Source organism: Pyxicephalus adspersus, chromosome 1, assembly GCF_032062135.1.
Source record: "Pyxicephalus adspersus chromosome 1, UCB_Pads_2.0, whole genome shotgun sequence".
Lineage (NCBI taxonomy): Eukaryota > Metazoa > Chordata > Amphibia > Anura > Pyxicephalidae > Pyxicephalus > Pyxicephalus adspersus.
Window position 1 is genome coordinate 13,784,469 of NC_092858.1, and position 26,256 is coordinate 13,810,724.

At 38.5% G+C, this 26,256-nt stretch overlaps 1 protein-coding gene across 1 annotated transcript; it reads left to right on the top strand.

The window, feature by feature from the left end:
* The first annotated feature begins 1,576 nt into the window (after positions 1-1,576).
* On the top strand, positions 1,577-25,135 carry LOC140324573 (high affinity choline transporter 1-like). Its single transcript, XM_072402607.1, has 8 exons — positions 1,577-1,993; positions 8,128-8,241; positions 11,713-11,868; positions 12,739-12,887; positions 15,208-15,351; positions 19,646-19,799; positions 22,169-22,386; positions 24,085-25,135. Exons 1-8 carry the CDS (start codon positions 1,816-1,818, stop codon positions 24,583-24,585), a joined length of 1,614 nt encoding a protein of 537 aa, XP_072258708.1. The 5' UTR covers positions 1,577-1,815; the 3' UTR covers positions 24,586-25,135.
* The last annotated feature ends 1,121 nt before the right edge of the window (positions 25,136-26,256 follow it).

Genomic DNA, 26,256 nt, shown 5'->3' on the forward strand with positions numbered 1-26,256 from the left:
TAAGCAGGGGAGCCACAGCAAGGAGGCGGCACCGGAGCCCTGGCAGCTTCAGCGGCTCCGGTAGTTCCTAAGGCCCCCTGGCAAATCTGGCTGGCAACCTGTGGCTCCGGAGCCGCGGGGTGCCGGCCGGCATTAGGCCTGGATCAGCCGGGCTGGAACGAACTACGGGCTAGGCTGTATCTTGCCTAAAGACCGAAGTTTGCCAACCCCTGATCTAAATTATTCTAAACAATTCCCGGCATCACTAGTGTCTCTATACCTGCAGCCTCTCTGCCTATGTATGGGCCACGTATAGGCAGAGAGTTCGCTGGTCTAGAGACTCGAGGGATGTCGGGAATCGTAGTAGCGGCATTGTACTCGCGTCTATAGAACAGCAGCTTAATATGAATTGCAGCTGGCCCACCGTTACTACGGATTGCAGCAGCGGCAGGCCAGCTGCAATTCATTTTAGGAATTTTTGGGGGGGGCAAAAACAAGGACGTGCTGGGCCAGAGTTTTACACCCCTGATCTAGGGGATTTGGGTAGCTAAAGAGAGGGCACCAATCTTATCATTAGCTGCATAGCTGACAAATGTACTAATCTAATAGTGGAAGTGGCACCAAGTTGAAAGCATCATTCTGTTTCTTCTTTAAGTTGTAAGCTTTATAATTACCTTGATTTTAAAAGGGTGTAAACTTGGGCATATGCGACAGGTGGTGTGTGGTTGGGTGGTGTTATACCATACATTTTGGTTGTAGGTGGCATCACTTTCTATGCTGATGGTATGTAGCAATAAAGTAGTACTCAAGGTTGGAACAGCAGTACTGACATAGGGGTACACAGATTAAGGGAGGAGGCAGTGTTATGAACTCTAAGACCTAATGGACCTACATGTGGTGCAAAGGGATAATTTACTACATGTTGATGTGTATATATGTGGGCTTAGTGCAGCTTGGTGCTACCTAAACACACATGAGAAATGCTGTATGCTATAGTCATTGCTGAGCACTGTGGTAGCGCTTATCCAGGGCTAATAAAATGTAAAAAGTGACCATGCATATAAGTTAGCGTTGTCCACAGAGAGTTCTGCTGACTCCACGTTGTCCTTAATTGCGTGTCCACAATTTTTTGGCCTCTTGGACATTCAAAGGTTGAGAACCCTGTCCCAATGATGCAACAGGGGGTTTAAGAAAAGTGAGTAGAACTTTCATTCTAGAGAGTTCCAAGATAGGGGTCCCAAATACCAGATTTTCACTTAGCTCCTGTTCCTAAAGAATTTGCATTTTCCCTTCACTTTCTTACTCAGCAACCATTGTTAGAATTACAACTAGAGGGACATTTTCCTACAGGACAGTGCTCAGGTCTATAAAACCTAAAAGGCTGGTTACAAGCCTTTTGCATTTGTAATTAAAGTATTGTAAAAAAAATATAAGAAAATCGGTTGACTCAACGGCGTAGACGCCCGGAAAAAAAGTTGAATGGAAATGAGAAGAATAGGATACAGGGACAAACATCAATTGAACATACAAGCTTTTCTCTTTCCCGACATGTGAATGAAGCTTTTGGAAAGCAGCCAAACAACTCCTCTCTGGCAAGTTTTTGTTGGAGGGACAAGAAAAAGTTTTGTTTTTTTTTCTTCTCTACAAGAGGACAGGAGGTCCATCCGTGAAGCTGACCCAGCATTACTGTAGCACATGTTGAGCCAATATATAGATCAGCTGTGTGCGTGTTTGAAAATGCAAAGAATTTCATACTGTAAGACTTGTCAGTAAATGAGGCTCACCTAAACTAGAAGGACTATAAAAGAATTATTGGAGGAATTATTGTGGGAAATAATGGCACTCAATGTTCCTGGGCTGATAGCTGTCATTGTTTTCTATGCAATGACTCTGATCACCGGTCTCTGGGCAGCTTGGAAAGCCAAAAAGAGTGAAAAGAACAAAAAGGAGACAGAGGTAGCCATTGTTGGAGGAAGAAACCTAAACATGCTTGTGGGACTCTTTACAACGACTGGTAAGATCATTACTTGACTTTTACATAGGAAAACTGTAATAGAAAAATTCATCAGGAATGTTTTATGGGTCTTAAAAATTTAAAGTACTACTATTCCAAAAAATATAGAATTCTGTTAACTGCATGTAACTAATATTTGCTGTATTCAGTACATGAAAAATTGTATCTTTCAAAAAATAATTTTTTTATATATCATATTTTATATTTTGTTATATATCTTTGTATGTTTACTTGCCTTATCATACTGTCCAGCTAGAGGCACAGCGACAGAAGCAAGTTATAATTTCCTATAAAACCTGATATAATATCTACTATATATATTTATTTATTTACTTTCTCTGTATTGTTTCTGGGATTTTTAAAAGCAATGATTCTTACAATGATTAAAAGTAAACTTATGCTTAAAATTTATGTCTCCAATGGCACTAAGGACTGCAAAAAAATGGTAAATGTATTTTGGAGATTGATACATTGAATTGTATATATTACTGTAATGATTGTTATAATTTTAAAGAAAATTTAGAATAAGTATAGATAATTAAAACAGACTACAATGAAAAAATGCATAAGTCAAAATTAATATGTAGAAGCAACCTTCAGTAAAAATGATCAGTGGATGCAGAATAAGAGGCAGCTGCAGTCATATGAAAATCTAAATTTATTTCTTAAGCTTTGCAATAACCTCCCCATCAAGTTCATCAGCTAATGCTTTAATGTATTATTTTCCTCATTAACCAATAGCACAGTAGAGTCTTCTTATTAGAGAAAGGATTACCATGTCTCATTCCATTCCCTATTCTAAAAATAAAAAAGTATTATTCTTCTTTGTAGAACTGTAGCTGGAGCCATGCAAAATTCCTTTATGCTCCAATTGCCAAATGCACAAATGCACAACCGGAACCCTTTGTATATAGCACAAATAAAGCCTCATATTATTTATTTTTAGTCTTTACCATTCATGATAATACTTGATAATTAAAATAATTTCTTGTTCAGCCACAAAAATAGTTTTATAGGCGGTAACTTCTGTTTAGACATAATATGAATTATTATTGCACAGAATTTTTAAAGTAACTACATATTACGCAGCACTGTACAAAGTCCTTAGTCATGTCACTAACTGTCCCTCATAGGAGCTCACAATAAGATGTCCCAACTATAGTCATATGTCATTAATACAGTCTAAGGTCTATTTTGGGGGGAAGCCAATTAACCTAACTGCATGTTTTTGGAATGTGGGAGGAAATTAGAGTACCCGGAGGAAACCCACGCAAACACGGGGAGAACCTGCAAACTCCATGCAGATAGTGCCCTGGCTGGGATTTGAATCTGGGACCTAGCGCTGCAAAGAGCAGAGTGCTAACCCCTGGGCCTCCATGCTTCCCCAAATAAAGATATCAAAAAAGCTATATAAAAAGAAAAAGTTTACATAAAATTAAAAATAACAAAAATGATCTATAACCTTTAGCTGGCTCACTGGCAAGAAGTGCCCATAGAACAATTTGTCATCCTTAAGTGCATTCCATGCAGCCTAATGGGAGCCGCCAAGCATATACCTGCCTGAAATGACAGCCTGCCTGGATAACAGTGAAATCAAACCAGTACTAACCATTACCAGTACTATTTATTGTCACAAGCAATATTAAAATCTAAACAAAAACAAGGAGCAATATACTTATTTTTATTAGTAATAAAAAAAACTTGTAAAAGGAAGGCTTTGTGCTATGGTAAAAGAGTCCACCATCCAATACATTAACTATCCCAGGGGTTTCAAACTCAAATACACAGTGGGTCAAAATTTAAAACTTAAACAAATTTGCCGGCCAAACTTGACACTGAAATAGCACTGCTACTACGATTCACTGGGTCTATAAAACAGTCCAATGCGGGGCCATGCATAGGCAGAGAGCCCGCTGGTATATAGACACGAGTGATGCCAGGAACTGTAGTAGCGGCACTATCTCAATGCCGCAATTCATATTTAGGATTCCTTTGGGGGCCAAAAAAAAGGACATTGCGCACCAGGTTGGCCCGCGGGCCAGAGTTTGGCACCTCTGAACTATCCAATGGAGTCCACATCTGCTAGTCCACCCTGCTGTGGCCATTGGCTGGGGAGCAGAGGACATGATCTTTCTTCCATTAACCGTAAACAGGTCCATCGAATCTGAACCTTTTTGATTTTTATTTGTTTTTGTTAGTTTTAAACTAATATAAATATAACTTTGTTGACTGGCTCACTTCCTCTGCTGATGTGTTTCAAACATCAATTCCTCTCAGTAATATAACATTTGTAAGATTGTTTTTTAAACTTAATGCTGGTCAATTTACGGTAGGTCATATGTCTGTGTTCCTGACCTTGGCTTCATATTAAAAATATTGTCACCCTGAACCTTACTCACCCATAATAGTTACATAGTAGGTTGGGTTGAAAAAAGACATTAGTCCATCACTAGGGAAATAAACAGTTTAACCACTAGGGAAATAAACATATCCCAGATATAAACCCCATAAGACATAGTTGGTCCAGAGGAAGGCAAAAAAACCCTGGTACAATTTACTTCAACAGGGGAAGTATTTAGAGGTTTCAGTGACATTTCTCCTCTCCCTTATTTCCTACAGACTGTATATATTAGTTTTCTGCATTCTATATTGATATACTTTATTGCTTCTTTGCATTATGTTTGTTTCTAATTGGACTTGTTCTTTATTATCAGTTTATTTTTATAAATGAGGTCTGAAATTTTCAAGAAAGGCCTCCTTAACATGTGATTTTATGCAAGCTGTAGACTAATAGGTTGGAAAACATTGGTAACATCTTACAAAAGCCACAAACCCTCTGTTACATCAACACCAAAATGTACTTAGGAATGGTGCTCTCAAAAGACCAATCAAAATTTCCTACACCCCTCCCCCAGGAAATAAACATCAAAACTAGCCCTTACTGACATCAATTGATGTAGCCACTATGGAATAATTAATTCTTAAATTTTACAGTGGAGGCTTCACACTTTTTTCTCTCTCAACCTTACCCGCTCTGTCATAGGAATGCAACGCAAATAGAGCAGATGAACAGGAAGAGAACTGGGAGACCAGATTTAAACAACCTCACTGCTTTTGTTGTTAAGTTTGAACTGGAAATAGTTTGAACTGCCAGACAAAATCAACAAATATGGGCCACATAAAGTTTATTAGAATATTGTGCAATGTGAAAATGATTGCACCCCCTTCAAGCTTCACTGCATCTCAGTGTATCCAGTGTTTCTGAGTATTCTGGAGCCTTTTTCCATCTCAGTAGTCATGCACATGGAAATTACTCCATCCTGGTGCTGAATCATGTCAACACTGTACACTAAACTATGCATATACGGTGAAATGTACACAAAAAAATTAAGACTAACAGGTCGGGGAAAAATCTTTTGCCAGAAGAGACACACACAAAAAGCACCTTGTACCAAACTAAATTTAGTTTCTTTTCAAGCATGAATTGCGCCATAGTGAATTAGGCTAGGAAGGTCAGTGGAAGCTTATTTAAAGCTAGATTACTAATTTGTAAAGCATATGTGTATGTCACGTTAAAGGGAGCCCTACTTATTACACCAAAAAATGTTTATACAGGTAGTCCCCGGGTTACATAACATAAGGACTGTAGATTTGTTCTTAAGTTGAATTTGTATGTAAGTTGGAATAGGTACATTATTTTAACCTCCCCAGCGGTAACCCCGAGTTTAACCCCGGGGTAAAAAAACAAGCTGAAATCAGTAGTTAAAAAAGTAAAAAACAAACACTTTCCTGGTCCCATCGGCGTCCCACGCGTCCTCCAGGCTCCTGCCATCCTCTGGCCACATCCTCTTCCTCGATCTGTGCCCTGGCGAGTCTGCTGATTATTCCTGGGAGTTCCCGGTGATGTTGGCACGTACAGCCCCTAGCCGTGGGAATTTCAAATTATTTTGTATTGCATTCAGTACAGAATAACTGTATTGATGGCAATACACTACATTTTTATGTCTAAAAGCAGTATGTTGAGTACAGTATAATATAATAGCATGAGTATAATAAAGTGTCAAAGTTTATTTTTAAATTTATTATTACATTTATTTTTTCAAATGTATTTAATTTATTATTTTTACATGATTTTGTGTTTAAAACTTTATTATACTCATACTATTATATTATACTGTAAAATAAATTTTCATAAAAAACAATGTACCTCTTTTAGACATATAAATCCGAAGAGAAATTATCCGCCCAGGAGGTTAATAAACATAATTAGGACAGATGTTTGTCTCAACATATTATTAGGCAGCGTGGTGTCAGTTGCTGTATAAAATCCTCACTGTGAGTTATTCACAAACAAAGCAAAAAAAAAAAATCTTTATGGAACCCAGACATTCGTTAAACACCCTAATGTTCTAATTCGGTCTGTATTTTCATGCAAAAAGCGTTACATTTTATTGCATCGAAATTTATTTTACATTGTAGGCCCATAATTATTAAGCATAACTCGCCAAAATATGTCCAATATTTAATACGTTTATTAATAAACTTTAAATACAAAAACACAAAAACTGTTAAAAAAAATACAGAAACCTGTAATATAACTGTACACTAGCATGTATAATATATATATTATAATTATTTATATATTATATAAAGATTTCTTTGTATTGGGCTCACTACAGCTATTTTGTATTGAATCCAACACAAAATTATTTAAATTTCCTGCCGCTCCTCTGACCCGCACCGACATCACCGGGAAACCCTGAAGATCGTCTCTGCAGTCGCCGAAGAAAGAAGTTTCCCAAGGACCTGCAGGAACCAGCAGGATGCCGGGGGATGCCAAGGGAATAAGGTAAGTGTTTTTTTTTTTAAATTTTTAGCGACCCCGAGTGTGATTCTGGATTACCGCTTTTTGCATGGAAAATCCACCCCGAGTCACACTCGGGATTACCGCTAGGGGGGTTAACTTTTAGAGCAAGTTGTGCTTTGAAACAGCTGCAGAGTTTGTCTTGGTCATTATAGAGTTACAAGCTGCAGAAAGAGCTCAGACCTTTGTTTAGCAAAAGATTTCTTCTGCAAGTCATGCAAACTGCCCCCTCCTCCCCCTATAGCCTCCGTCTCGCACGCAGGAAAGCCTGTTTGTATCTAGGATGCGTCCTTATGTCGGATGTCCTCAACCCGGGGACTACCTGTAATTTAGGAATAAGGGATGTACACGTTACAAAGTAAAGTGGAAATGATTTATCTATCTAGACTGGAGACTGTTTGCCACCACCTGTACAATGTAAGTGTGATAAGTGGAAATTCAGTACACTTTATTCACAAATATTGGAGAAGTGGGTCATAAATCAACAGGTTGCCAACATTCCAGAAATAAACAATATGCAAAAAAATACTTTCCCAAAATGAGAACTTTAAAGGGACTTTTTAGGCAATTGTACAATACTTATCATTTAATTATTTTATTCAAATTTATTTTTTTTATTATTAAATTTTTTTTAATGTATTTAATTTATTATTTTGACATGATTTTGTGTTTAAAACTTTATTATACTTATACTATTATATTATACTGTAAAATTGATTTTCATAAAAAACAATGTACGGCTTTTAGAGATATAAATCCGAACAGAAATGATCCGCCCAGGAGGTTAATATTTCCAGTTAAAATATTTTTTTCTTCCCCCCAAATGTGAAAGCAATCAAGAAAACATGTTTTTTTTACAATCACAACAATACAATTCAGTTTATGTCTGTTGACAATATATATTCCCTATGTTTTCCACTTTTACTCAACATGCTTCACAGATATTCTACTTCTTCAGGAATATTGTTGAAATGGGAATATCAGCTTTTTTCATAGTTATTAAAATTCACTTTAAATACCCCTAACTAATCATTTGGCCCTCAATAGGTAGGGGCAGCATCAGAGACAGCATCTCTCACTATGGCAAGGGAAATAATTTGAGTGGACATGTAGAAGTTTTAAGGTTCAACATTTCTCCCTGAATGCCGCTTCAGATACACATTCACACTTGCCCCCTGCCACTTGTACATTCACTAAAATGCCAGTACAAATAATTTGATTATTTCATCATGCTATATACAGTTATTTCTCTTTCTTTTTTATTAAATAGCTACCTGGGTTGGTGGAGCCTATATTAATGGTACAGCTGAGATTGTCTATCTTCCTACAAGGGGACTTGCCTGGGTTCATGCTCCATTGGGCTTTGCAGCAACATTTATTATCGGTAAGCACAGCTTTCATATTTTACTATTGTTTCCTATTTGTTAGGATCCACAGTATGCCTGTTGGAAGAAAGGATCGGATCCTTGATAGCCCAAGGGAACATGGAATTCAATGTGGACATTAGGCTAATCATATGATTACCAATCATAGTTAGAAGGTAGAACTTCAATTATACTACAATATTTATTAGTGTTGGCAGTACAGTTTGACATAACAATTTATTTAAAAGAAATTTTTTTTATCATAAAATCTCCCTAGCCATATAATTTTTTTTAATTAAACCCTATTCTGGTACCTTTTAATAATATTTCAATTGCTGCGGCAATTTTTGATGTTTGCAGCCTCAGTGCAGAAATCTTGTCTGATGTTCTCTATGCATGAGTAGAAAACATACATGGGAGCTTTCTTGGTCTTCCCCAGAGGTGAAAGTTGGAATAAGTTGTAAGCTGTTCTGCTCAAGCTCCACTCTATTGTCACATAAATCTTAACCTCTAAAAGCAAACTTTATGAACTGCAGAAGAAAGTCTCCTATTCATACCACCCTGGCAGAAAGGTAATAGAGGTGGAAGACTGAGCTCCAATTCAAAATGTTATGGTTACCATTATTGTCTTTACTAGTACTATTGTTACTGTTATTGTCATTGGGGCATATTGTCATAATTCCCAATTAGTTACCAACATAATAATACAATGCAATACAATACAATAATACAATTTATTGCTATTATATGCCTACATATTGTTCCAATGGCCAGATTATTGTCAGGATATCATACAAATTACCCATTTATTGCCCTCTTGCATGTTGGTTGTCTGCACTTATGATTGTCAGGATTGCCCGCTTGTTTTTTACATATTTTCACAATTTTCCATTTTTCACATTTTCACATTTCCACCCTTGCCAATACTTTTGCACCATACAGGCAGCATTAAATTCACTTTCAGATTCATTCACCTAATCTGAGCTATGTATGCCCTTGGGTGGTGGTTATTAAGAAGCCAGGTTTGGAGAGGTGTAGAGTTTACACCTGTGTTTTAAAGCGGAACTATAGTTCTACATTCAAAAATTGTGATCATGCCAGTCTTTATTGCAGAAACGGACAGACATTGTCAATTCTGCAGTAAAACATACTTACCTGCCTTTCCACAACTTTCTTTTCCAAGAACACTGAGCTGTTCATGTGCAGTTTGGTGCAGGATGCCAAGACATGCCAGGCCAGAGCTGCCAGGACTGAATGAACTCCTGTGCATGTGTGGGAGTTAGATCATTCCAGTCCAGCCAATCAAGATGGCCAAAAATACAACACCCGGTAGAAGGGCGAATGAAGATGGTGGCATATACAACAAAACAAGGACAGGTGGGAGAGGTCATCTGTTCCTTCTGCATTAAAGGACCTGCCAGGTCACAATAATTTGTTCCTAATTGAGGGGGATTGCCATGCAAATGAATCCCTTATAGATCAGATGCCAACTGCATATTGAAAATACTGGCTGATAGCACAGATACTGCCTAACATTTCAGATCTGTGAGTTTTTACTTGTGTCTAACTGTAAGTTTTTTCCCCCATCTTTACTATAAGGTCTATACCTTATAGTAAAGATGGGGAAAAAAACTTACAGTTAGACACAAGTAAAAACTCACAGATCTGAAATGTTAGGCAGTATCTGTGCTATCAGCCAGTACACAGTGGATCTGGGGTGCATAAACCCAAAAGACCCAAAAAAGTAGAATGCCAAACAGAATATTTTAATATTAGCATGATGATGTGGTTGGTTATTTAACTTCTTAATATTTTTACATAAATTAAAATGTATTTGAAATGCTCAGATTTGTGATAGATTCACTTTTACCATATTTAGGTTCGATATGGCAGCTTTAGGTGGTGTCTATTATGCACACACATACCCCCGGAGGCTGTCAATAAACATCTCCTATAATAGAGATACGTGATAGGTTACAGAGTCGGGATCCTGGATTTTGTTTGATTACCTTTGGAAAATCTTTTATCATATTGATGTGGAAGTAGCGGCATTAATTTGTTTTTGCTGCCTTGTTCTGTACATGATCTCAATTGATTTTTCTCTAAAGTAGAATCTGGCGGGTTTCCAGGACAACTGCTACTTCTTTCTGCAAAAACGGTTCAAGTTTTCATCAAGTAATTAACACTTCAATGCCAGAGCGATGGACATTAAAGTGGAACGAAGCCCCAAAAATAAAAAATTGCAACCAGGCAGGTGTGTTATTGCAGAAAGGACAGGCAGTGGAATAAAATAAAAGTACCTGCCCAATTGCAATTTTTTGTATTCACTCATTTGCCCTCGCTCCGTTGCAGGTGCTGACACTTTCATCCACTTTTCCTCCGGATCTATGGTCATCTTGACTGGTCAGCTGGGATGACCTAACTTCCAAACATGTGCACAGGAGTTCATTCAAGCCCAGGGGATATTGGGATACCCAACATATCCCGGCATCCTACACTGAGCTGAAGAAGAGGATTGCAAACAGGCAGCTAAGTATGTTTTATTGTAGGAGGGACATTGCCTGTCCCTCCTGCTATACAAATCCAGCCTCCTCCCAATTTTTGAATGCAAAACTATAGTTCTATTTGAATTTTTATTTGTTCTACATTACAATGTAGAAATAAAAAGGCAATTTATAGAGCCCTATTGCAATGAGTCCTTGCTGAAGATATTCTCCCCAATGGAGACAAAGATAGTAAAAACATCTGCCAGAAATTCTAATTCTTCTCTAATCTATTCAACATTGCAGTGGAATGTAAAGTTGTATTGCACATTGTTTTTCTTTCTTTTTAGACTCAAAAACAAATATTTTCTTTTTATTAGTTAGATAAAAATATTACATACTTATATTGGGCAGTATTTTCTCTATAGCTGGCAGATAGTTAGCTATTACTTTTCTTTTTGTTTGCAGAACTGGACCAAATCACATAGCAGTGACCCCCTCCCCCCCCTATATCAGTCAGAGAATGGAAATTACAAAGCAAATATCATTTTTATGCTACCTCCTTTCCGTTCCTCCCTTTGTGGATACCTGTGGATATCCAGCATCACACCTGCGTGAACTTGTTGGACAACCCATTTCGAACTCATGGACTTTAATATGGATTTGCCCTTTTACCATGGGCATTTCAATTCATTCCAAAGGTGTTCAGTAGAGATGAGGTCAGAACTCTAGTTCCTCCTCCACACCATCAAATCCATCATACCATGTCAATATGTTGCATGTTATACACGGGGACAAGGTCATGGTTGAACAGTAAGGATATTTTCCCAAACTGGTACCACAAGGTTGAAAATGTTTTTGTATGCTGTACCATTAACAGTTCCCTTCACTAAAACCACCTGGACTCAATAGGTTTATAGGTGTTCATATACCATAAAGTATATACAGTTGCCTGTAAATATGATTTATTTCTTCAAACCACATCATGGATGTATTTCTACCTTCCAGGTGCTCTTTTCTTCGTAAAGCCAATGAGGTCTAAAAATTATGTGACAATGATGGATCCCCTCCAGGAAACTTTTGGGGACACAATGGGCAGTATCCTGTTTATCCCATCATTGCTGGGTGATATTTTCTGGTTTGCTTCTATCCTAGCATCTCTAGGTAGGTATTTCAGGGCCATGAGCAACTTTTTAAATGGGAGATAAATACAAATGGCAAATGGCAAAAGTAAAAGTGTACCACCTCCCAAAAGTGTACCACCTCCCAAAAGTGTACCACCTCCTATTTTTTATTCTTTGCTTAAATACTTCGACCAACACCCCTAGTCTATTTTACACAGCATAAAGGCTGATTGATCTGTAATTTCATGATAAGAACTACTAGGGATCATCAGTTAGGGGTTAAGCTACGTACACACTTCCAATTATTATCGTTGGTAAACGAACGACGAACGATCCTGCACGATATCTGTGAACGATCGTATAGCACCGATCCTGTACATACAGATAACGACACGATCGTTCGCAGATATTGTACACACGATAGATGCGATCGTTTGAACGATACAGGAAGTGACGTGCACCACAGGAAGTGAGCGACCGTTCGTTCACCGCGCATGCTCAGACCATGGACGATCAATGAACGACCGTACACACGATAGATGGTCACACGATCGTCGTCCAATCCGATCCGCCGGTCCGGTCGTTTATTTCCAACGACTATCCTCGTTCGTCGGCGTCGTTGGTTACTTTTTTTACGAACGATTTTTGCCCAATCGATCGTTCGTCGTTCGTTCGTTGTTCATTTCCAACGATAAAAATTGGAAGTGTGTACGCAGCTTTACCTAGACTTTAAGAAAACCTTTATTGCATTTGCACACAAAATTTACATTTGGCTTACATTGAATTGTCATGCAATATTTTGTATACAAAAACTGTAAACAATGCTAACTGATTGTTGCTTTGTGATTTGAGTTACAATGATCCTAATTCTGGAACATTTCCTGGACTGATCTTTGATGTGTTTTTGTAGGAGCGACAGTCAGAGTCATTCTGGATGTAAGCGGTTACATATCCATCATAATCTCTGCCTGTACAGTCATTTTGTATACATTACTTGGTGGACTCTATTCTGTCGCCTATACTGATGTTATTCAACTTCTCTTCATGATGGTCAGTCTGGTGAGTAAAGCCCTAATTCTCCCAATGTTTACTATAGGGTCTTGTAGGCAAATGCCTTGATGGACAGCTCCAGGCATAACACTAACGTGAAATACACCCAGTATACAAAAACTGTTGGCAGATTGCCTATCATTGCTGTATGTTCTATCTGCACCACTGACCATACTGGTGCCACTTTTTACCTATTGCTCTAGTAAGCCCATCTCAACAGTTTTATCCGAAATTGGGCCTTGAGGAAATATGGAGTGGGGCCAGGATTCTACCTCCTGGTACGCCCTTCTCTTTTGTAACATGAATCCCTGGAGAAGGTGGGAACCCTAGACATTTTTCCCAGTTTCCTTTATCATCTAAAATTTACCCTTCATCTCAGTACTTTCTTCTATACCCAACAACTACAGAAAGGAGCTCTGGACATTTGCCCAGATCCCCTCAACTTCCTAAAAGTCACCCTGCATCTCAGTAAATACTCCTTAAACCCATCAACTTCTGCCAGTTGGAGCTCTGGAGAATTTTGGGGCCCTGGACAATAGCCCAGTTTCACCCATCCTCCCTAAACTTACCCTGCATCTCAGTACTTCCTCTTTAGATCCATCAAATACTGCCAACCAGAGCTCCGTAAAAGCCCTGGACAATTGCCCAAACTACCCCAAACCCCCTAAAAGTCACCCTGCATCTCAGTACTTCCTCCTTAAGCCAATTAACTACTGCTAACTGGAGCTCTGGAGAAGGTTGGGGGTCCTGGACAAGTGCCCAGAATCCCCCCAAGCCCCCAAAACTCAACCTGTGTCTCAGTACTTCCTCTTTATACCCATCAACGACTGTCAACTGGAGTTCTGGAAAAGGTGAGGGCCCTGGACAATTGCCCAGATTCCATCCAATCCCCTAAAGCACACTGCTATTCTGCTAAAGGTGATTTGGCAATATGGTCATAAATTATGCAGATTTTTTTTATCCACTGTCATTGTCATAGCTGAAAAATGCTTGGTTGGAAGTCCATTATCTACAATATTCGTTATAGCACCCTGAAACATTAAATCAAGTATGAGATTAATTGGTCACTAGAGGCATTGCTGATTGGTGTCTTGCATACCCATAGACAATCACCCACAGTGCCCATACATTTCAGACACCAGACATGGAGCTTTTCTAGTTAAGGTAGAAAACAGAATTTATGACTTAAAATGCACATTTTTGCAAACAGTCTGGACTCCATGCAGACAAAGGTTACAGCACTTGATTTAGGTATTCTGCAGATGCAGGGTATGCTATCACCTTTCCCTGCACCTTCCTCTGGTCACTGAAAACATACGAGTGGCCATGGGAATTAAAGCATGCAGTTGGAGTGCCAGATAGGAGAAGGTAGGGAACTGCATTTTAATATGATTTGCTACCACTGATAGTTGTCGACATATTGTTATGGTTGCCAGTTTCTTGCCCACATAGGGCCTGGGTTATCCAGCAAACCTGGAATGGATTTTTCAAAGTCATTTGCTATTTGTTGCAAATGTTTTCAATCCTATCCCAGATCCATTGCAGGTTTGCTGGATCACCCAGCTTCACTGATGAAAGTGTATTCTCTCCAGCAATGGAGACCTTTAATAAATCAGGCCCAATGTCTCACAACTGTCCATTTGCTATCCACATATTTTTGTATCCTCCCATTTTTTGTCCCTATAGTACTACTTCCAACTATTTGTTGCCTGTATATTGCCAATATTGCTCATTTATTTCCTGTATATAGCTACCATTGCCCATTTATTGCCCTTGAATTGCCACCATTGACGATTTTGTTGTACAAGCATTGTTTTTTGTGTGTTTCCTTCAAAGTTTCTTAAGCCTTGTCACAGTGTTACCCAGATATTGCCACTGTGATGTCTGTGCATTGCAATATTTGCTCACACATTATCACATATCTCTCTATTTGAGTCTGGCACAAAGTCAATAATGTTTTATTTGGAGGCCTCATTACCCTAGTTTGGCATAATGCACTAAGAAGACACTCGTGATGTATCTAATAAATGTATGCTCTACAAATGCCTACAAAACAAAACAAAAGATAATAACCCAATGCACCTGTATAGGCCTCTCTGGGCCCCGGTATGACCTGACAATGGTAAAAGTGCTTTGCACACATTGGAGTTCAGAGTCCTGGTATACGAGGTGGGACACAATCAGCTGTCTGTATGAACTCCGAGCTGAGACTAAAATACCTGATATTGAAATGACAGATTAGAGATTAGAGGAAGCTAATCTCCTTAATGTTTGTAACGCTCATTAAATATTAAATGTGTACTAATCATCTGTCTTATTTTAAACGTAGTGGATTTGTGTACCATTTGCTCTTCTAAATTCTGCATCTGAAAACATTGCTTACACAGCAGTGAATAAAGTGTTCCAAGAGCCCTGGATTGGTAATATACAGTCACAGTACATTGCAAGATGGCTGGATGATCTGGCTTACCTGGTGAGTTTATTATGTCCTGTATGTCTGTTCTCATGGTGCAAAGACATGTCATTATCCAGCATATATATATAATAACTGGGTATACTCCAGGTAATATAGTCAGCTTGTATGTATAAAGTAAATTCTGATGGGTTGTTAGGGTAATTGCACTTTGCACATTAATAATATTATTCTTAATATACAGTATTTGTACTGGGAAAAAGTAAGTTCAACTCTTACCCTTCCTTTTCCATGAACGTGTCCATTTCTAGTAAAAGGTTGAAAGTATAGTAAACCAAATCAATGATATAGCATTTAATTTTAACATGTTATTGTACTTTTAAGTCTGGATAATCGTTAGCTATTATTAAAATAATATTTGATGAATCTGACATTAAGGTCTTTGTTTAGGCACTGACTGGTAAATGGTGACAAGTGGCATATAGGCTTCCAATGGAGACTTTCAGTGATGGCCAACCATTCTGACCTCACGGATCACTATATCCAAGAAGCCAGATCGCATATGCACAGGGAGCTGTGTGTCAATCAAAAAGGAGGAAACTGCCCCAAGAGTGACATCATGATGCCAGAATCCGCCCACTCTCCCATCGCAGGCTCATACTTGCTAAACATCCCGGGAGGACAGTAGCGCAAAGCTGTGGATGTAACAAAAATTGTGTTTACAGCCCTGAGATACTGTCCCCCCAGGATGTTTGGCAAACGGGTCTGGGCCTATGATGGGAGAGTGGGCGGGTTGTGTCCATATGGGGGACAGAGCCACGGACCACCATAATTTTCTTTCAGACAACCAGTGGTTCGCGGACCACTGGTTGTGGACCACTGCTTTGGATGGGCATTTCAGCATGCCATATGCCATGCTGGTGTCAGTGGCGAGAAAAGAATAGAACATTGGTGTCAGTGAGGTGAGAGACTTAACTACAATTAGTGTCCAGTGTGTGTGTTGGGAAGGGAAACAATATAAAATATTAGTGGGATTTGGAACTCATCTACAAAATGTGTCCTGCTCTACTCTTTCACTCTTCCAATCTCTTGTGTTGGAACCATGCATGCACTAGTGGCAGAGGATAGTTCCAGCAGACAGTGAGTGCATAGACCTGCAGTTAGGTTCCATTATTCAGCTCTGGCACAAGACTCAGAGGATGCCAAGTTCATGGTCCATGACAGGCAGAAAAGTAAGATGTCATCGGGAGGGTAACCCTGACATGAAGAAGCAAACTCCAACAAATTGGCCAGTTCTGCACAGACAAATGTCGGTGAACAAGGCATGGTAAGTCAGTAATTGTAATGAAATGAAATGATCAGGTGCAGTTCAGGTGCTCTTTATGTATGTTAAGGGTGGGAGGCTTATATCACCTTGCAAAATAGAAGAGTACAGGTGGCTCAAAGTGCTGTTCCTCCTTCCCCCAGTCTGCTGCCGTGCAAAGGTCCCAGGGTTGAGGTTTGGTTACTGAACTATATTGGCATGGACATGCATTTACAAGCCACTTTATAGATACATCTTGCTAGTATCCGGTTGGACACCCTTTAGAACCTTTAGAACTGCTGTAATTCTTCATGGTATAGTTTCAACAAGGTGCTGGGAACATTTCTCAGAGATTTCAGCATCACACAATATAGGACTGTGTTCTTTTATACAATATTTAATTTAGCTTTAAAGAAGAAATTATTAGCATACAACCCTCAACTTTAATGAATTAGGCCCATTATGTCAATGAATAGTCTAAAGACATGGACGGCATGTCTTTAGACTATTCATTGACATAATGGGCCTGATTTATGAAAGCTCTTCAAGGCTGGAGAGGATACACTTTCATCAGTGAAGCTGAGTGATCCACCAAACCTGGAATAGATCTGGTCTAGGATTAGAAACATTTGTTAGCAAAGAACAAATGAATTTAGGAAATTAATTCCAGGTTTGCTGGATTATCAAGCTTTACTGATGAAAGTTTATCCTCTCCAGCCTTGGAGAGCTTTCATAAATCAGGCCCAATGGATCCTCTTCTTCTTCTTTTTCCTAGACGGCACCACTTAGTTCATAAAAGAAAACAACCACACCTCAAAGTACTGTATTTTGCTGGTGGTCATAATATATAAGTATGGGGATACTTCCACATTTAGAGCTTCATCACAGTAGGATGTCACCCATAATGGGCACAACAGAGATTTCTAGCACCAACTTCTTTGTAGCTCTGTCATGTAAAAAATACTCAGATGTAAGTACCGTCATGAGAAAAACAAAGAAGTTATCCTTATACTTAATTTTGGACTTGAAAGATGGTATTTTTCAGATAGAAAATAAGGGCATAGACAGCAATAATAACTTAAAACTGTTTGTAGCCTTCTTGCATAATATTTACGTTTGGTTGGAAGTCAGGTCTGTGACTGAGCTGGGGAGATTCACCCTCCCCATTTGTTGCTAAATCCTTTATTAGCTAAACCTTATAAACTTTTCCCCCTAAAGCATACCTAAACTCAGAAATGTCACTTTACATAAAAGGGTACACAACCCTTTTATGTTAAGTAAACAAAAAAAAAGGGTGCCGCACTGTCCCTAATAAATGGGAGCACAAAGCCTCTTGGGATACCTACGTCACGCATCCCAGGAGGCTTTTTGGTGCTCCTTCTGCGCATGTCTGAGCATCTCAAGCATGCGCAGATGGAGGCTTTTTCGTTAGAGGAGAAAAATTTGCTGATCTCAAGCATGGGCAGTGGGATCGTCAAGTTCTTTTATTCAATCCTATGACACTCGATCTCATGTCTGGGTTGAGTGACATAACAAGAAGAACAGGAAGAGGAGGAGAAGATGAGGGTGTCCAGAGCGCCGGCTTGTGGACAGATGCCGGGACGACGCCGGTACCGATGGAAGACACGGACATGGAGAGATCGGCCTGCCCTGCGGGATTTAAAGTAAGTGTATTTTTTTGTTTTAGGGATTGTTCAGTTTAGTTCCTCTTTAACTATTGCTATGCATTTCTGTTTTTGTATTTCTATTTATTTATCTGTAAAAAAACCTGTAAATAATGTCAGTAATAATTTCCTTCAATTGTTATGGTCAAATCAATAGACTGGACTGCAGAAATGTACTCAGTGCTTTGGTCCTAGAGTCACTTATAGCAGTGATTTTCAACCACTGTGCCGCAGCACACTAGTGTGCCGTGAGAGATTTTCAGGTGTACCGTGGGAAGTGATCCAATGACCATTGTCGAGTGTCTGTGCTGTAGTGACTGGAAGAGTAATGTAATACTCTTTCATGTCAGTGGATGGCAGTAGGTAGCTTAACCCCCCTAGCGGTATTCCCGAGTCTGACTCGGGGTGGATTTTCCATGCAAAAATCGGTATTCCCAAGTCAGACTCTAGGTACCTAAAAGCAGAATAAAAACCCACTTACCTTGTTCCGTCACTGTCCCCTGGCATCCTGCTGGTCCCTGCAGGTCCTGGGGACACATCTGCCTCTTCCGATCTCAAGCCGTGAAGTGCAGAGACGTCCTACGGGGTTTCCCGGTGACATAGGTACATGCGTCGGTGTGGCCAGGACTTAGCGGCGGAAAATTCAAATAATTTTGTATTGGATTCAATACAAAATAGCTGTATTGGGTCCAATACAAAAAACATTCATATAATATATATATAATTATATTATATATATATTATATATGCTACTGTACAATTATATTACATTATACATTATTTTTTTATTTTTAACAGATTTTTTTTTAAGTTTATTATTACATTTATTAACTAATAGACATGTGTCGGTGAGTTATGCCTAAGAATTATAGGCCTACAATGGAAAGTAAATTTCCATGCAAAAAATAGTACCCCTTTTTACGTGGAAATATGGCCAGAATCAGACCGCTAGGGAGATTAATTGCCTTGTTTATTCTTAGAGACAAGAAAATTAGCTACGGAGTAACATTTTTACTTTGTGGTGTGCCGTAGGATTTTTTCAATGTAAAATATGTCCCGAATTAGCTACAAAAAAGGTTGAAAAACACTGACTTATAGGATAAAACCTTTCAAACCTTTTAATATTTATTTAATATACCTGTTATTTTCTCTGGTAGACCCAAATGACAACAATACAATACAGTGACACATCATGTATTATCTAAAAAAGTCCAAGGACAAAAAGAAGAGTTCCTCTGTACAACATCATTTTTTATTGTTTTGTATATTTTGTTAAACAGAAGGAAGCTCACAGCCCTTCATTGAAGCATCTTATTTTACAACCTATATATAATGAAATAACAGATTGTTTCACTTTCTGGTTTATTGGCACATTTTGTCATTTCAGAGTCTGGGTGGCATTGCATGGCAAATTTATTTTCAGAGAGTTCTCGCTGCATCCTCTTCTAGGCAAGCAATGGTAACGTCTTACCTTGCAGGTGCTTTCTGCGCAGTCTTGGGGATCCCTTCTATTCTCATTGGTGCAGTGGCCGCCTCTACAGGTAACATGCAGACAGCATAACTTACCGAGACATTCTCATGAAATGAAATGTTTAAGAACAGCGATGGGTAAGATAAGGAGAGGATAAAGGGAAAAAGTGTCTCTTTAAGGCAATATAAGTATAAAATTATTTCAAATCTTTTATTTTTATTCAATAAAGTAAAATAAATGTCTTAACATACACACATATATAGTTTAGTACTCTGACACTATGAATCTAGATATATTACATCGGGTTGGTTATGATGTATACCAACCCCAATGAAGTAAGGGTCAATATGATTAGTTTCTTATTCATGGTCTACACCGACGCGTTTCGCCCTCATGGGCTTCAACAGAGGAACTGAGACCTTGGTATATTGACCAGATGACGATGTAATTATTAGGATAGAAGATCAGTAATTGAACTTGCAAACAAATGCCAGAATAGTAAAAAAGGGGGGATAGTGATCTAAATGCACTTTGGACTATATCTTAATTGGGTATTATGGATTAGTTGTTAGAGTTGTTGATGGTGTAATATACACAGTTAGGCTAGTTAACCTGTAGAGGAAGTTCCAAAACAGAACCCAAATACAGACTTTAAATAGGGATATTCTGTGTTAATTAAATATATTGATATTCTGTGATAATCAAAACAATCCCTTCCAACATTGTAATCAAAAGTCTCTGAGGGAGAATAATACTTAGTCCATGTTTTGGTTGATAACAGGAAAGAATAAAGCAGAAGGAGCTGGTGGCAGCCGTCCAAAGAGGACAGTGATGGGTGAACCAGGCAGGAATAGGGTTGCTGTGAGGTTTGGGAACATCCAATCAAACTTGTTAACTGTGAACCAGTAAGGGTAAACCATGCCTGCCATGTTGTTCAATCATTTAATTATGTTTTTGCTATGGTTTATGTTAGTACTCACTGACTATACCAAAATCTGCCTAATGAAAATAATATTAAAAGTAATAGGGAAGCAAGGTACATTTTTGGGAAGCAGGAAAATCATGACTCATTGGAATAAGTATATGGTATATCTGTAGGAAGTAAAAAGTTAAATTGTCCAGACAATATGTGATCCAAGTTGGGTATATTAGGTAAAAAAATCAGAAAAGACATTTGTGGTATTACAATGGTTGCCAGACTTTCAAGGTATTTGAAATACAATGAACATGATATTGTCACCAAGCCCCCCCTATTTATGGAAGCCAGAACCTTCTCCAGTTATGGAGTCTGGGTGGCAAGAAAAAGAAGGGAAGCAACAAGCATGTATTCCATGCCTTCCCTCAACCCATAGTTGGGGGACTTTATTTCAATAATTTACTGTCCTTAGTGTGTATTTGAGTGTATTTGTATTTTGTGAATGATTAAGGTAATTGATTTTTCAAACAGTAGTTGCTACCCATATTGCTACCAATATTTTAAAGCCCCTCTAAACCCCATACCATGAAAAAGTGTTCATGTTTCTCAACTACAGGGTCGTTTATTGTTAAGAGAAAGCATTGGCATGATTTAGCCCTGGATGCTGCTTTTTTATTGCCACCTGGTATCCATACCTGCAGATGGGTCTGGTTCTAATACTAGAGGGGACTCCATGCCACCTAACTATGTACGTCTGTATGGTGCATCCCCAAGCATGTTATTTAAACTATGCGTGTTTTTGCAATGTTTCCCTCTAAGAGAAACATGTATTAAAAGTAATGCCAAATATGTAAATCAATAAAAGTGCAAACAATAAATAGTGACAATTGACTCAAAATGTTCTCAAAATTGACAAAATGAGCAAATTCGAACGCAAATTGCCCCTTTTCTATTGGTTTTAAAAACTTATTTTTTAACTTCATTTAATGTAAAAACCACATGCATTTTTAAAATGTTTTCACTTGGGATTTGTTTTGGGATAGGTGCCACTGACCCCTGATACCCTTCTCCCCCCCTAGCAATAGAGACCAAGCTCTATCCCTATCTAAATACCTGCCCCCACACAGACAAAGTGCAAAGTAAGGTATGGTAAGTAAGTCAGTAATTGGGAAAACTTGGCTGTATATATTTTAGGTAATACTGGTAACTAGCCCATCATTCTCTGTCTGTCTGAGTTCAGTTACCTTTTACCAGAATCTACTTAGCAAATTTCTGCACATTGCATCATCTACTAATTTATATTGCATAATAGTTCAGTGATTGATATGGTTCAGTTTAAAAAAATAACCAAAAGGTTAAAATGTATTGTTGACTCCAGTCGGATTTTTTTTTTTTCCTTAAATTTATAGTATCAGTATATGATCCCATTTTGGAAGTAATTTGTCTCTGAATATCTGTCTAATTTAAGTTGGTCAGTTCTCATGCAGCATGTTGTGGTATCAAAGGTTGACCTTTTTTTCTAGATTGGAACCAGACCAGCTATGGTTTGCCCCCACCATATCAAAGGAATGAGTCGAACATGATCCTTCCATTGGTATTGCAATACCTCTGCCCGACGTATGTGTCAGTGGCGGGGTTAGGTGCCATCGCAGCAGCAGTGATGTCGTCTGCAGACTCCTCTCTTCTGTCTGCCAGCTCCATGTTTGCCTACAACATTTACAAGAAGATGCTAAGGAAGAGGGTGAGCTGCATTCTTAGCTTCTAAAAGAATTGAAATTGATGTGGCCAAAAAGGGAGGGGGGGGGGGGGGACAACAAGTATGTATTCCATGCCTTCCCTCAACAGTGGGTGTCCATAGATGAGGGACTTTTTTCAATAATATATCTTTTCTAACATGTCTTTGTGTTTATTTACATTTTGTTAGATACAAACAAAATTAGTACTTAATCAAAGGTTTATGGAAGAGTATTCAAAAAGGAGAGGCAAGTGTAAAACCACAGTTCAGTAGAATAATAAAAGCACAAGGGTTTACAGATGTTTTGTACCATAATTTCAGTTGGGTATATAGATTTTATCGAGTTTATAGTATGTAGAAAGAATGTAGAATAATTAACAGGATTTGTCCTCTGACGCATTTCGCCCGTGTAAGACTTCTTCTTTATTCCCCCTAGTACTTCTATAAATAGTCCCACGGGGACTATTTATAGAAGTACTAGGGGGAATAAACAACCAATATCCAAGTGGTTGGAAGAATATTGTGCAGAGGAACCCAAATTTTCACATTTGTGCCAGTGTGAAGTTACGTGGGGCAAATAACTTCTGAATATACAATACTGAAGAATAGGAAAAGTTCTAGTAGGGACTGAAATCTAAGTTGGCAGAGTCTTTAGACTGAAGGGTTAACGGCTGTTAGATGGCAGGGTGATGTAAGAAAGGATCCATGGTATTGGGTTTCTGCAGTAACATTTTGTTAATGATTTTGAGAAAGAGTCAATGTTGGTATATAACCATTTAATAAACCCCCCAAAACCATATTTTTTGGGAAAGAAGCCATGCCCCTCAACTATGGGGTCTTCTATAGCTGAACCAAGACACAGGGCCGGATATGCACAGGAAAGGGGAGGCCCATATGCTTCATTTTCCTTTCCAACTTCATAGGTGGAGAGGAGTTTGGTTCCAGTACTAAAGTAGACCTCATGCCACCACCTTATGGTACAACCCCAAGCATGGTATTTGAACTTCAAATGTGGAAGAGATCAGGCACTGAAAACAGCCATAATAAACAGCATGTGTGGTATATATTGGTATTTGAGTTTATTATTGCCTGATAAAAGTCAAAAAGCCCTCCATGTTCCATGTGTAGCCTTAATAGCAGAGGTGTTATATCCATTTTTTATTTTTTTACATATCATAAGAAAAGGACTATTTCTCATTATAGGACAGTGGGTGGTGTATTGCAAATCATTTCTTTCTTACGGGTTCTTACTGGTCACTAACCACTACACCATAGGAGCCTTGGTTCCATGCCCTGCAATGATGATAGGCAACAAGCCTAAAACAGCTGTATGCAATCTGAAATAAAGGGCTTTATAGGAATCAGTTTTATCTGGATGTAGAGTTAGCCAATGGGTTTATTAGAAAAAAATTGCATGCTTCTACCTACTGAAATGAGGGACAATTGTGCATACTCATCTCTTAATTGGAGAGATCATCCATAACGAAGGCTAACCACTGTATCCCAGTGCTGATTCTACTGTTTCCACAATATTCAATATAATGCACTCAGCACCACCATTAAAATATTGATTGCCATAGACTTTTCTTACCCACATCCCAAGACATTGATAGACATTAACAGACAGTCAGATAAACACAGATAATGATGGACATAAACTGATTGCTGAACATTTCCCTCATTTCCTTTTCTCTTCATTCCCAGGCTTCTGATCGGGAAGTTCTGTGCGTCATGCGCCTTTCCATGATCTTGCTGGGTTCTGCAGGTACAGGCTTGGCGTTCCTCTCAAACTCTGTGTACGACCTATGGTTCCTGAGCGGAGAAGTGGTGTACGCCCTTGTGTTCCCTCAACTTTGCTGTTCCTTGTTCCTTCCCAGCACAAATACCTATGGATCCATGGCTGGATTCTTCTTGGGATTGGTTCTTCGTCTCCTGGGAGGTGAAAACTCCCTTAAAATTCCCCCTCTGCTCCATTACCCTGGTTGCATTTTCGAAGATGGAATCTATGTGCAGTTATTTCCCTTCAAAACCTTTACCATGCTGGTCAGTCTGATTACCATCATCGTCATGTCTTATCTGGCACAGTTTTTGTTTATGAAGAAAATACTTTCTAAACGATGGGATTTGTGCAATGTGTTTTACAAAGAGCGGTCTCACCCAGCTCCACATGAACTAGAAGAACGAGAGACGCTCCATAACACCTGAGACCAAGACCAAGAATGCTCAATGACTTTACTGATTCTTTTCCCAAAAAAACCCACTTTATGCAATATTAAGGGCCCAATCACACAATTGCACTGCAATAGCTTGGTAACGTAGTTGGCTAGGGCAATCTATATATTTACCCTGGCTGCCCAACCTATCAGAAAAAGTTAACTCAGCAATTTTGTACTGAAGCCCACGTCCATAGACAAGATCCGCTGGGCTGCCATACTGCATGGTAATGCAATGCAATGGTGTAAATTGGCCCCGATACCGCAGTGTAAATAAGTTCAAAGCAATAATCAGTTTTTTTTAGGCAATATGGTTCTATATGTTAACCATTTACATTTGTCTTAACATTGTATTAAGATTTAGTTAGTGTATATGTATTCACAATATGTCTTGTCACAATGTCTGGCTACAGTTCACAAAATCTAAAGGGATATAGTTGTTTTTAAAAGAAATGTATTAATTCTTTAAAATATTCATATTTTATTGTGTCCGTTAAAGTCTATTTGAATCCAGGAACATAAATATAATATATTGCAAACTACCAGTTCATAGGTGAGATTAGTTCCCTTTTCAGGCTTTTTTTCTTTATTTTCATTTTGGGATTACCTGGGGTGACCACACTCACTTTGTTTATGGAAAAATACTACAGTGACCCCTTCGCTTCATGAATATTGTACAGTCATATGAAAAAGTAAGTACACCTCATGAAAATTGCTTAGCACATTTAAACAAGCAAATATTAGATGGTTATTCATATTGACATGTTTTTCTTTTCATTCTGATAACCTAAGAAATCACAAATACAGATACAGAAAATACAGATTTATCACTTGAAACAAACAAGTACAACCCTACAATTGCCACCATTTAAACCCATGAGATTAGGTTTAGGTTTTTCCAACAAGGTTCTTGTTGAGTAAATTGGCAGAACATGTCTTATTAACTATTGATGCCTGTGGTACCATCATGCCATCATCAAAAGGGTTCCCTAAGGCCCTTTTAAAGATGATTGATTATTCCTATGGGACTAGCAAGGAGTTTGAAAAGATCCCTAAATTATTAAACTCAGTCATTCTACTGTTAGAAAATAATCTACAATTGGTGAATGATCTACAATTGTTTTCTTATTTGTCCACAACTATCCAACCCAACAAATTCGGACCTGATTGTATGCTACAAGAAGTTTTTGGGAACCCCAAAATTATTTTGCAAGATATGCAATACACTCTTGCAACAGCTTATATTATAGTGAATGCATCTACAATAATATTGGAGCTATGCTAATTCAAATTCATGGGTGAGCCAGGAAACAACCTTTGCTGTTCAAAAAGAACATACGATCAAGACAACAGTTTACAATTGAACTTATAGACCAGCCTCTCTCAATCTTTTAACATGGGGGAGCCATAAAATAACTTACAGGTTTTAGGTAATCCCTGCTATAATTACTATATCCACAGTTCACAGTACACTAACATAATGGTCAAGCGGAAGAAGGTCTTTTACATCGGTGGCCATGGGAAGAATGTAACCCCTGCAGACAAAAAGATCATTGGGGTCACATAAACTGAGAGTCACAAATTGCTCGTTGCTCAAGAAACCCCCAGCAACCTCTGGAGGAACCCTGGTGAGAAACCCTTCTATAGACAAAGCCCAGACTTT

Bases quoted from the DNA above. Each gene is read 5' to 3' on its own strand.
- LOC140324573 (XM_072402607.1), top strand. From the start codon at position 1,816: ATGGCACTCAATGTTCCTGGGCTGATAGCTGTCATTGTTTTCTATGCA. The intron at 11,869-12,738 runs GTAGGTATTTCA...GTGTTTTTGTAG, and splicing joins TTCTATCCTAGCATCTCTAG to GAGCGACAGTCAGAGTCATT. The intron at 15,352-19,645 runs GTGAGTTTATTA...TTGTCATTTCAG, and splicing joins TGGATGATCTGGCTTACCTG to AGTCTGGGTGGCATTGCATG.